The following is a 13,267-nucleotide window of genomic DNA, read 5'->3' on the forward strand; positions in this document are numbered from 1 at the left end:
ATATTTATGTATGTGCTGTTATCATGTGGCACAACAGTATGCAATTATATACCCAAAGTGGAGTCTTGACGTGGCCCGACACTTAACCACATATTTGCAAATATATTCAACAAAAACCTCTGAATTTCTATTATGTAGTATTCAAGCCTTTCTGCTGTTTTTTTTTTTTTGCAGTGTGCTTTATGGAAATTTTTTATTTTTTCTGTAGTTCAGAGTAAACCTCTCCATTTACAAGCACCTGTGAAAAACCATTAAGTTGATATGAGCAACCACTATTTTGTATTGCAATACTTTCACTCTCTCTATGACCTTATTCCCCATTGCATATTTCATCACATCCTCACAGAATGACAAATAATAGGAGATTATTGCTTAACCACTGATAATATTTAAGATATACTCACAACCAGGATTTCTACTGGTAATTGTTCTAGATTGGAAGCACTGTCTGGGAGGGCATCACTTTCACCAATAGGCTCCTTTTTCTACAACAGCAGGGGGAAAAAAAAAAAAAAAGTTAAAATTACTCTAAAATTATACACCATAAGCACAGTGTAGCATTCAGATCATACAATGGATAGAAATTTCATGGAATTGTTTTAGCCACAGAATATACTTATATTTCATACTTAAAACATTAGTGGTTGTAGCACGACTGTCATTCAAAATTGGACATGTCTAGTCAGGTTTTTTTTCCCCACATGCTAATAAACTAGCACTCTGGGGTCTCCGTCATCCCAATACCCTTCATCTGTACCCAGTTGTCCTACTGACCATCCCAGGTTTGACATCCTACCGATATCTGGTGGCATACTCCGACTATTTGCTGCTCTCCCACTGAGGCATAACACCAAGTCTCAGGCGCCATGCTCTCTGTAAAAGAACACCCACACCATCTACCTGCAATGACATTCAGAGCGCATACTCCTGGGCATCCTCTCGCCCACAAGCCCCATATCCCCCCCCTTCCCCCACAAACATGCCCCACTGCACGGACTTGGCCACTCCTCCCACTGTCTTGACATTCGCCTCTGACGCAGACCACTGAAAAGTCTTTAGAACCGCTCTGTAAGGAGTCCACCACCTGCTCCGTCTGGACGGTTCCATTCTCTAGCGGTTGACACTTTACAGTTCCTGGCACCACTTACAAGATCCTGCTGGGTCGCCTCCCATGTGACGCTCTGCTTTTTTGCAGAGCTGCCTGTGCTGCAACTCTACCGATGGCACTGCTTCTATGATGCAAAATGATCGTTAGCTGCTTGTGGCACTTCCTTGCCATTTCGTTTGTGGATCGCTGGTTTATACCACTGGCATTGACTAGGCAGGTCCTGTCTTACAGTGCAAACCACACCATGCGGGAGCAGCTTTCTAAAACACATGTAGCCTATTCTTAATTTACTGCCATATCTCTCAAGCTGGAAAGGGCTCATTTTTACCCTTCCTGGCCTTTTTTGTCACTGCATCTTAATCAGACACTTAACCTGAAATCTATGGGTTAATGCGCATTATCGGCTGGTTTACTGGCTAATAATTGAATAGCTCTAGGCTTAAACCTGGAGCTTTAGCTGTTCGGTAAGCCCTGCAGCTAATTGAATCTGCCCATTGGTTATAGCAGTGTTTCCCAACCTCAGTCCTCAAGGCACACTAATATTCCAAGTCTTAAGGGTATCAATGCTTGAGCACAGATGGTTAAATCAAAATAACTGAGGTACTAATTAAGTCACCTGTGCTCAAGTATGGCTATTCTCAAAACCTGGACCATTAGCGTGCCTTGAGGACTGAGGTTTGGAAACACACGGCATTATAGTAATATAGGTGGACTCTCTCGAATTATAGATATATACATATTATTCTATCTGTAAACTAAATTTTGGAATCCTATTACAGTGCAACAAATAAAGTCAAGTAGACTAGGCCAAACCAAAGTATAATGGATGTACAGAGCTGAAAATTGGTATGGCCATGTAGAACCATTGCTGCACCCTACCATGTAGTCTCATTCTGCATATCCTGTCATCAATGTGCGGCAGATACCAATATCCTGCCATCATTGCGCTGCACAATCCCATGTCCTGTCATCACAGATATGATAATGGTTTTGCTGTACTGAACCTCTATATACCATTATAGCTGTCCTACACCCTCATATCCCACCACTGGTGATTGCTCCTATAATTTCCTCAGTGCCTTGTATCCTTTTTTTGTCATCACTGCCATGCACCACCATATCCAGACTTTACCGCCCTGTATCCCACAGCATTACAGAAAAGTTAATGTGCAGAGGTTGGGGTTTGCGGGAAAAGCAGTAGGGCAGAGGTTGAGGTGTGTGGGAAAAGCAGTAGAGCAGAGCTTTGCAGTGTGAGGAAAAGCAGGAGGGCACAGGTTGGGGTGTGAAAGAAAAGCAGGAGAGCTGAGGTTGGGTGAGGGAAAGGCAGGTGCAGAGGGTGACATGAAGGAAAAGCTAGTGAGCCAGAGGTGGTTTGTCAAATTCTATGATTCTAAATTTTAAAGTATAAATATATTAACTGTGGAAAAAGCTATGAAAATAAATTGATAAATTAAGGTTTCTTACGGAATCTCTACCTCTCAAATTCAAAAAGCAATAAAATTCCAATCATTAATGCTAACGCTTTAATGGATGTGTTCCTTGCACATTATACAGTAGATAGGGTATGCCACCACACCGTGGTTAACTGCAGATTCATGGTGGTGTGAGATTGCTTATCACTCACAAACTGGTTGAGCTGCTAATTCATAGATGTGTATTCACTGGAATATACACAAGTAGGACAACATCTGGAACTGAGGCTTCGAATGAAGCAAGTCACAGAAAAAACTGTTGTGCTGTGTGAGTGACTAACTGCTGCTGCAAGGGGCTGCACTCTGATTGGCTCTATCTCAGAGAGCCAATCAGAGCTAGTAGTGAGTCCTTTTGCTTAGCAGCAGCCTAGAGAGGGGAGGGAGTCAGGGACTGAGCAGGGTCACGTCTGAGGCAGACAGAGTGAGAACCAGCCTCCAACTAACCCATGAAGATGCCCTGATGCAGACACAGTAGCCAGGAAGGAGCCAGAGGAGGCATAGCTTAAAGGAATGAAAAAAAATTGGAACACCATCAAATTATTTCCATTCGATGGTGGCAGACATCGGACCTCCACCATCAAAATTCTAAAAACAGTAACATCGGGGAAAATAACAAAACAAAACACATTTAGGGTTAGTCACCATCGAATTCCATCCATATGCTGCAGGGGGACTCCGGCCACGACTCCACCTCCGCGAAATGCTTTCTGTTCAGCATGATGTCTCCACTCAGCCACAAGCCCTAGGTGAACAGGAGGCAACTCCCATGGAAATCAGTGATGTTCTTAGGCTGGGCCACCTTGGCGAGGAAGCTCAACAGGAAGCCCAGGAAATACAGTGTACATTGTGCAAAGAGGGCATTGCTCATAGGCATGTTGAGCAGCCGGGGAGGGGTGCGCATGGAAGGTGTGAAATATGCACAGGTGCCCCAGCCCCAGGGACATACTACAGATAATAGTTATGGTACTGTAGTTGCAATACAAATCTATAATCCATGATCCTCCTGCCCTTCCCCCAGCACGTCCCAGTGGATGGGCTCCAGCAAGCTGCAGGGCAGCAGAAGAGTGGTTGTGGTGACACTGGTGAGATGCAGGGGGTTGTGGTGTGATGGTGGGGGCTGTTGTAAGAATCAGGAATGAGAAGCAGGGACCTGTGATGAGATGCAAAGGGGCTGTGGTGGAATATAGGATGTTGTGTTGAAATACAGGGGGAGGACTGAGAAGCAGGAAGCTAGCTATCGTGAGATGCAGGGGGCAGGAGTAAGAAGCAGGGAGCTGTGGTGAAATGCAGGGGACTGTAGATTGTTACGAGATTAAATTGTTCCGTGCTGATTCAATAGAAAGAGTGTGTGTGTAATGTGTGTGTATATATATATATATATATATATATATATATATACATACATACATACATACGTACACACATATATATACATACATACACATTCATAAACCTTTTCATTTTGGAAAAAAATAAAAATAAGTGTCGAAGCTGGGTAATTGGCTGAGACAGAATATGTTTAAAATTAAATCTGCACGACGCCAGTTTGCGAATGGCTACCCAGCGCCATTTTACCAAATCTCACACATAAGTACATACGGCGATGCCTGCCATTATTTAGTGTTGTGCGATTCCCCCGCAATAGAACAATGTTAAAGTCCCCATTATATAAATGCATACATTGATATAAACATATAATATGATCAATCCAGCAAAACACATACCACGGTGTACTCCACAAACACGTAGTCGCACAACGCTAACTAGTGTCTTTTCTTAATACCCCAATACTTACACACTGCACACTTACATAAAAAGGTTCCCTAGCATTAAGGTTAATAATTAAGGTTTTATTCATTATATAATGTTGTGAAATACATGTTAGTTGATATCTAAGGTTTAGTATATGATAAGCAGACCGTGTTTGGTGTTATTCTAAACCACTGTGTCTTTGCAGATTTCCAGTTTCATCGGTGAGGAGAACGCAACATGTGTCTGCAAATTATGGATCATAGAGAGATAGGCATTAAAATGTACTCTGTAATGCACAGGTTAGATTTGTTATGCAGCAGGAAAATGGACATAAAGAGCTGTTGGAGGCTGGACTGTGACCATACGAACTGACCTATGAACTGTACTGTAACAGAAGAACCAGGAAGAAGAACCAATGGAATCATGCCAACCTGTTCTATTGTATTGCCTATCTCTGTAAGAGTATATATGTAGGCTCTCAAACTAGATGCCAGTCATCTTTCTTTGCTGTTGACGGAGGTTTCATCATTGATGCCGGGATCTGGATCCAGAGCGTGTGCGTATGTAAAGACTGTACCTTGTGACTGTATAATTTGTTTGCGCCAATTGTAATTTAGATCACAGTGTGTAACTATCTGCTTTTTGGTGAATAATATCTTTTTGTGCTTTGGAAACACAATCAAAGTCTGAAGAGTAATTATTTTTTGTGCGACTTACTAAGCTAAATAGCGACATTTTAGAGTGTATAGATAGGTAGGAATCGATAGTTGGGGGCTCGCAGAGTTAATCACGCTACCGGTCACACGGTCATCGATCTCTCAGCAAAAGGGTGGAGGCGCCATACTAAGGAAAGAACGCATTGTGCATTCGAATACCTGCTACCACTTTGTTGCTGAGAGGCCGCTACCCATTACTGTGGAAGTTTAAGGAGTGCTGATTAGAATCTAGGGACAAGGGAGTGTAACAGTGAACGTATGTTGGAAGGGGTAACATGTTCCCTATCTAGGGGTATCGTAGGACCCTTAGGTGCTAGGCACCTGGTGTTGGCCTAGTGGCTCGGTAGTAGATACCGAAGTCTATACACATTGCAGGTGTAGTTGTCTTCTTGTAGGTATTGGCTCTCAGTGTGATTGCAGCATTCTGTGATCAGTTAGGGTTATTGGGCATTGTGATTGAAACGCACAGTTGTGGCATATTGTGAACTGAGCTGAGGGTGGACAAAATCACTGAAAAGGGTAGGTGTTATTGGAATGCCTACATGCGAGCAGTGGAAAGTACTCAAAAAGGGCTTAGGTGCGTGAAAGCAGCCTGGTTATTCTTCCATAGGTGTGTGGGCGCATCCTGTTAATATCGTCCACAGGTAAGTGAAAGTAGCCTTGACGTTCTTTCACAGATTTAAATCTCTATTGAAAAGCTTAGTGTTATTTTCCCAAGCAAACGGTAGAGGTAGAGATGTTAGATGATGTGCAGCTTTTGAAAGCGCCGCTTGGATCGGCACGGCATATTATGCATACTAAGTATGGTGCTTATGCAACTAGGTACTATGATGTATGGTTTAAAATGACGAGGAAGAGTGTGAAACCATTTCCCAGAATTGGCAGCTTTGATAAGGAGGTATTGAACAATGTCCGAGATAGCATCTGTATGGTGCACTCTCGAATGAAAAAGAAAGTATAACGATTGTTTAAAGTTATGGCAGCAAGAGGGGGGATACATGGCTTAAGGGTGTGCATGCGACGCAAACCAGCGTCGCGTGCACGATGCAGGGGAGTGTGCATGCAGCACTAAACAGTGTTGCTTATGCACCGCAAAATAGCGTGCACGCACAGCAAGGTAGCATTGTGGAAGGTAATGTCAGTAGTTTACGCGCACCACCACTGCCCTATGTGGATATGGGGGTGGATGTACAGTCGATGTAAAAACTCATAAAAATGTAACATGTAACCTGTACCCTCTCTTGAGTAATCACAAGAAAAATGTTTATGATGCGGATGATGAACCTGTTATGTCTGCCATTTCCCATGCCATACAAATGTTAGATGTTCCATTACAACGAGCACATGATGCTGCCCCATCCTCATCAGTGGTAGTAAAGGAAGTGTTAACATCTGCTGTACCGGTAACGTAAATTGTTAACCCTGTACATAGCAGTAATAGACTAAATCCCCAGCCAGGTAACAAGGTCAAAGGTAACAATGTGGCTGGTCTCCATCCCATCCGGACAATAACTGTTTCCAATGGGAATCCGGATGCGAATGGTGTAGTGCCCACAAGGGATGTAGCAATGCATTGTCCTTGGACAAGGGCTGAGCTAAATTCCATAATGAATTAGTTCCCTGACCCTAAGAAGGAATTAGCAAAATGCCAAAGATTTTTGAAAAATTTGGTAATGCTCACAAGCCAACCAATAAGGATTGGCAAGTGGTGTTAAGGGCGTGTCTTCCACACAATACCGACGTGAAAAAGTTTATCACAGATTGCGTATTGGATGGAGATGGTCCCTTAACAGACGAGGATAACCAAGGTAACATTACCCGCATAATAACTCAATTGGGTGTATATTTTCCAGTAGTAGTTAACTGGAGTAAAATTTTCACCATAAAACAAAAAGAGTGAATCTGCAGAGGATTATTGTACTCGAGCTCTACAGGCTATCACCGATTACACTGAGATAGAGGATATTAAAGAGAGCACCCATTACAGGGAAATTGTCATCATGGTACTTATGGATGGTCTTAAAGACAATCTAAAGATCCGAGTCCAGACCTCTCTACTTGGCTGGAGGGGAGTTACTGTAGACACACTCAGGGAGTCCGCTATTGAGCATGATAAAAACATCCTCAAGAGTGAGAGACCCAGAGCGAGAAGCTAATGGCTGTTAATATTCAAGCTCTAGAAGGAATGAATGTAACATCACAGCCACCAGACACATATGTACCTGAACAGCTAAACGCCCTCACAAATCCTGTTCAGCCACAAACACAGCCCTACCCCACTTATCACACACAGCCACAAAACCCATACTATCCACAGCCACAATATTACCCTCAAAACCCCTATCCGCACCCACAATCTTTCTCTACCACTCAACCCACACAGCAACTTTTCCACCCACCCCACTCACGAAGGTGCTTTAACGGCAACCAAGTGGGACATGTAAGTAGGAACTGTAAGGTGAAGAAAGTAAGACCCACTAACCAGGGAGTACCTGGATATCCACATAAAGGATATACACAGAATGCAGAAATTTCCCACAGTCACCAGCTCCAATTGCGGCCTTAAATGCTGTATTGGAGTGAGAGTCAATGCTAGGGGTCAGGTCATACCTGTAGTCTACAGATAGTCAGGATAACTCTAAGTACTAGGGAAGAACCGGTGATGATGGTTGATGTAGCTGGTATTAAATATCCTTTTCTTGTAGACACAGGATCGACCAGATCAGTGATAAAATCTCCAGCTAATTTACAGGTGACCAGCGAGACAGTACAAGCAGTGGGTGTACCGGGTAAAGTGCAACATTATCCTTTAACCAAATCCACAGAGGTTACTATCGGGCCATTGCACACCAGGCATTCTTTTCTCCTGGCAGCAGCGGCTCCTACTAACCTACTGGGAAGGGATTAGTTATGTAAGATGGGATGTGTCATATATTGTACCCCTGATGGTATATTCTTAGATATCCCAGGGAGAGTGGCACATGAGGTGAGGGATATATTGGACACTCCCCAAAGGTTAATGTATCACTCTACCGGTTCAAGTAAAAATCCATCTCAGGTAGATCAAATGTTATCCCAAATTCCAGGTTCACTTTGGACAAAGGATGGACAGGACACTAAATTAATGGCAAATGTAGCTCCCGTAATGGTAAATCTAAAAAGCGGTAGGCAAGCTCCAAAAATTCCCCAGTACCCATTAAAACAGGAGGTAGAGATAGGGGTTTAACCCATAATTGAACGATTATTACAACAGGGAATTTTAGTCCGTACAGCAAGCGTAGCCAACAGTCCCATCTTCCCTGTGAAGAAAAGTGGTGGGAAAGGTTACAGGCTGGTACAAGACCTTAGAGGGGTTAGTAAGGTAGTAGAGAGCCAATTTCCCGTAGTGCCGAATCCAGCTGTCATTCTTATGCAGATCCCACCAAATGCAACCCATTTCACGGTCATTGACCTCTGTTCTGCTTTCTTCTCTGTACCTCTTCATCCTGACTGTCAGTACCTATTCGCTTTTACATACAGGGGTGTACAATACACATGGACACGATTTCCCCAGGGCTTCATAGACAGCCTCAGTATCTTCTCCCAGGCCTTACACAACTGTTTACAATATTTTCAACCTGCCAATGGATCTGTTCTAACACAATATGTGGTCTATTTATTGTTAAGTTCTGATTCGTTTGTCATGTTTAAATGATACTAAACTTTTGTTGCTCCATCTCTCGCAAACAGGACACAAGGTTGCTAAGGACAAACTACAGCCATGCTATGCCAGTCCAGGGTTAAGTACTTGGGACATTGCCTAACCCTGGGGTTACGACATCTGACAAATGACAGAATCCAAGCCATACAGACCATGACTGCCGCAGAACCAACAGCAAATCCGTACCTTCTTGGGAATGTGTGGATCCCAGGTTTTTCTATTTTGGCCTTGCTATAACAGGACTTAGGATCTCATTCAGAGGCGGTAGCAAGAAGCGATCGCTCTCTCTGAATGAGGGCGGGCACTTTTTTTTTTGTGCAGCCTCCTGGTCGCAGCTAAGCTGTGGGTTACCTGCCATTATTTAGCGTCGTGCGATTCCCCCGCAATAGAACATTTTTAAAAGACCCCATTATATAAATGCATACATTGATATAAACATATAATATGATCAATCCAGCAAAACACGTACCACAGTGTACTCCACAAACACGTAGTCGCACAATGCTAACTAGCGTCTTTTCTTAATACCCCAATACTTACACACTGCACACTTACATAAAAAGGTTCCCTAGCATTAAGGTTAATATTATATGATAAGCAGACAGTGTTTGACGTAATTCTAAACCACTGTCTCTTTGCAGATTTACAGTTTCATCGGTGAGGAAACCGCAACATGTGTCTGCAAATTATGGATCATAGAGAGATAGGCATTAAAATGTACTCTGTAATGCAGCCAGGTTAGATGTTATGCAGCGGGAAAATGGACACAAAGAGCTGTTGGAGGCTGGACTGCGACCATACGAACTGACCTATGAACTGTACTGTAACAGAAGAACCAGGAAGAAGAACCAATGGAATCATGCCAACCTGTTCTATTGTATTGACTATCTCTGTAAGAGTATATATGCAGGCTCTCTTAGACTAGATGCCAGTCATCTTTCTTTGCTGTTGACGGAGGTTTCATCTTTGATGCCGGGATCTGGATCCAGAGCACATGCGTATGTAACGACTGTACCTTGTGACTGTATAATTTGTTTGCGTTTGGTGAATATCTTTTTGTGCTTTGGAAACACAATCAAAGTCTGAAGAGTAATTATTTCTTGTGCGACTTATTATGCTAAATAGCGACATTTTAGAGTGCATAGATAGGTAGGAATTGATAGAAGGGACTCACCAGCAATCCAAAGGTAAAGTTCTTTATATGAATGAACTCGCATGAAAAAAAATGGGTCGACGTTTCCATCTGTCCGGACCTTTGTCAAGACATCTAATAGGTGCAACACATACAATAATCACCAATCAAGATAAATAATCCCCTTACATCTGGTTCTATATAAAAGGTGAATGTGATGTATGAACATATAAAGTTCACATTTGAGTGTAATTCCAACTTTGTGCACCATCTAGACGTGCTTATATCCAGTAGTAACAACCATCTGGATACGAATATCCTTCACAAAGCGACGGACAAAAATACGTTACTACATGCGGGAAGCAATCATCCAACCTCTGAAGAAAGGTCTTCCCTATTCTCAATTTCTCTGAGCCAGGAGAATTATTAATAATGAGGAAGAGGTTAAACTCGAGATGGACCGCATGATTGAGAAATTCTTGGAACATGGTTACAGAAGGGATGAACTGGAAGTGGCAAAGAGGAAAGCTCTGGCTCATGAGCAATGTTTGACATCAAAAGCTAAAGCTATTACACCAATCCAGCCGCTTGTGAGTAAATACAACACAGCTAGTCCGCTTGTGAAGAAATACTCAAAGAAGTTGTGGTCTATAATTACAACGGATAAAACCCTACCCATGTTTAAGGATTTTCGTGTATTGAACTGTCACAAAATAGGCCGTAATTTGAAAGACTGGCTGGTACACAATGTTTCTCCCTCACAGTCAAAGCCACCAAATTTATTATCCAAACCGGCTGGTTCGTATAAATGTATCTGTTGAATTACTTGCCGTTATCTGGAAACAGGACCCGCTGTGACGCATCCACATTGAGGAAAAAGGACGCAGATTCAACATGTACTGTCCTTCTCATGCAAATTATATATATATGTACACACACACACACACACACACACACACACACACACACACAGTATATATATATATATATATATATATATATATATATAAATATAATTAAATGCCCTTGTGGCATTGGCAAGACAACCTGCACTTTTAAAGAGCGCGCAGCACAGCATGATCTGCCCAACAGACACAGAAGCACAGACTAGTCTCGCTGATCCCGTCCGTGCTTCTGTGTTTAAAAAAAAAAACCTGCCCCAGGCTTTAGAGACCCAGTACAGGTTGTGCATAATACAAGGGACAAATGACGTAGAGGTGGTCCCCTATATTAAGCACAACCAGCAACTGGCTTTTCAGAACCAGTCCTGGTTGCCAAAATACAGGGGACAAATGACGTAGGGGCTCCCCGTATTCAGCGCAACAAGCACTAGGCTCTGAGCCGGTCCTGGTTCTGGAAAAGAGGAAAAAAAAATGCATAGGGTCACCCTGTATTTACCAGAACCAGCAGCGGACTTCTTCTAGTGGTGGGCTAATGCCACAGCCAGGGGAGCCCTTTCACCGGGCCCCCCGGCCGAAGCAGTAACCCTGACCACTAGTCAGCCCAGAATCCCTGGGGAGATGGGGACCCCACCCAATAAAGGGGTCCCCCTCTCCAGGGCACCCCAGGCTGAAAGCCCAGGGCTATCCCTGGCCAGTGGGTGCTAGGTTGATTATGTAATGTGTAGTGTAAAATAAAGACCTAAAATATTGTCCTTTGCAGAAGCACCACAGGCCATAGATTGTGGAGAACCCCAAGTACCAGCATGCAGGGCATTAAGGGCCTGTTGGTACCTATAGCACCCCCTGTAAAAAAAATAAAAAAAAAAAAGATTTTTTTTTTTTTTAAATTAGATTTTTCTACACCTTCACCTGGGAGGTGGCAGCCTTTAAGCTCTTTTTCATGGCTGCCGCCCATCCAGGACTTCTGCGACGTCTTCTTTCTTCTGCAGGTCTTCTCTCCTGCCCCTCTGTCGTCGGACTGCCATGCTGTGTGCTCGCACTGGTTTACATAAGCCAGCCGAAGGGTCGGAAAAATGACGTTGCGAGCCGTGATTGGTTCGCGGCGGCCATCTTTGAATTGAAAAAATGTTGATGATGTGCCATATTTTAAATGGGCACGCACGGTTCTCACCATTGAAGTCAATGGTGAGAACAGCTCATTGGCTGAGAGGCGGAAAGGCTCGATTCTCAGCCAATGATCGCTCTGCACCGGGATTTCTGTACTGAAATCCCGCGGCGCAGCTGTCATTCGCGTAGTACTGTCCTTAGGGGACAGTACCAATTGTTCGTGGGTCCGGGTATTTACGTGTGTTTTTTTTCTTGCCAAGTCCCTGGATTGCCTACTTTGGAACGAAGAGGACCTGATCCTCGCATAGGAGGTGGGGAGTATGGATATTTTTATTACAGGTACCCTATGGATCTACTGGAGAAGAGGACCGATGGGCTTCAGGGGACACATAGGGGAGTATTTGAGATAGTGTGTGTGCATGGATGTTTTAATAAAATGTTACTTTCTACAGTGTGTGTGTGTTAAGTGTTTTTTTTTAAATATTGCTTTTGCTGTGGAACTCTACAGGTACCAGCAGGCCTGTAATGCCCCGCATGTTGATACTTGTGATTCTCCAAGTAGAAGCATGTGGGGGGGGGGGGGGGTTTGCTGGGAACTGTAGTTCCACAGCAAAACCCTACGCATTTCCCCCCTCTATATTTCCAGAACCAGGACTGAATCAGGGCCCAGTGCTGGTTGAGCTAACGTCATTTGACCCCGTATTTTGGCAACCAGGACTGGTTCTGAAAATCCTGATGCTGGCTGTGCTTAATACGGGGGACCCCTACATCATTTGTCCACTGTTTTTAGCACAACCAGTACTGGCTTTCTAAAGAAGCCTGGTGCTGGTTGTTGTTTTTGTTTTGTTTTTTGTGGGGGGGTACGCTATTTTTTTTTTTAACACAGTGTTTTTTGTTTTTTTAATACAGCAGCACAGACGGGTCTCACTGATCCCTTCCCTGATTCTGTGTTTGTTTATTTATACACAGATGCACGTATCACGGATCTTTCAGATCCGAGCCTGCATCTGTGTGTTGCTACCTTCCTCAGGTCCTGCCACCTGCACCACGGCCACCAAGTAACGCCTGCTCCCGTCCCTGGCCGCAGCTAACGCCCGCTCCCCCCATCCCCCGTCCACAGCTAATGGCTGCTTTTTCTCCCCCCCCCGAGCCCACCGCCGCTAATTCCCGCACTGGCCATTTATCTTGCTGCACCCAAGTGAAGCCACAGTGAGTACACTTCCTATCTCTACAAAGGCAGATTTGTGAGGTAATAGTTTAAAACCTGTAACTTTCTCAATTAGCTAAATCCCAAAAGCACCTACCCTGGAACAATAGCTACCTAATAAAACAAACCCCAAGTCTAAATTCACCCCTACCCTGAGTTATGCCTTCCCAA

General features: G+C 43.7%; 1 protein-coding gene across 3 annotated transcripts in view; it reads right to left on the reverse strand.

The window, feature by feature from the left end:
* Nucleotides 1-13,267, reverse strand: part of SARS1 (seryl-tRNA synthetase 1) — a 408,839-nt gene that overhangs the window by 215,989 nt on the left and 179,583 nt on the right. For all 3 annotated transcript variants that reach the window (XM_088465014.1, XM_088465012.1, XM_088465013.1), the window contains exon 3: nt 405-485. In XM_088465014.1, the coding sequence (XP_088321140.1) occupies nt 405-485 (81 nt within the window). The remainder of the gene's footprint in view (nt 1-404; nt 486-13,267) is intronic.

Source organism: Taudactylus pleione, unplaced genomic scaffold (genome assembly GCF_031769625.1).
Source record: "Taudactylus pleione unplaced genomic scaffold, aTauple2 ptg001800l, whole genome shotgun sequence".
NCBI lineage: Eukaryota > Metazoa > Chordata > Amphibia > Anura > Myobatrachidae > Taudactylus > Taudactylus pleione.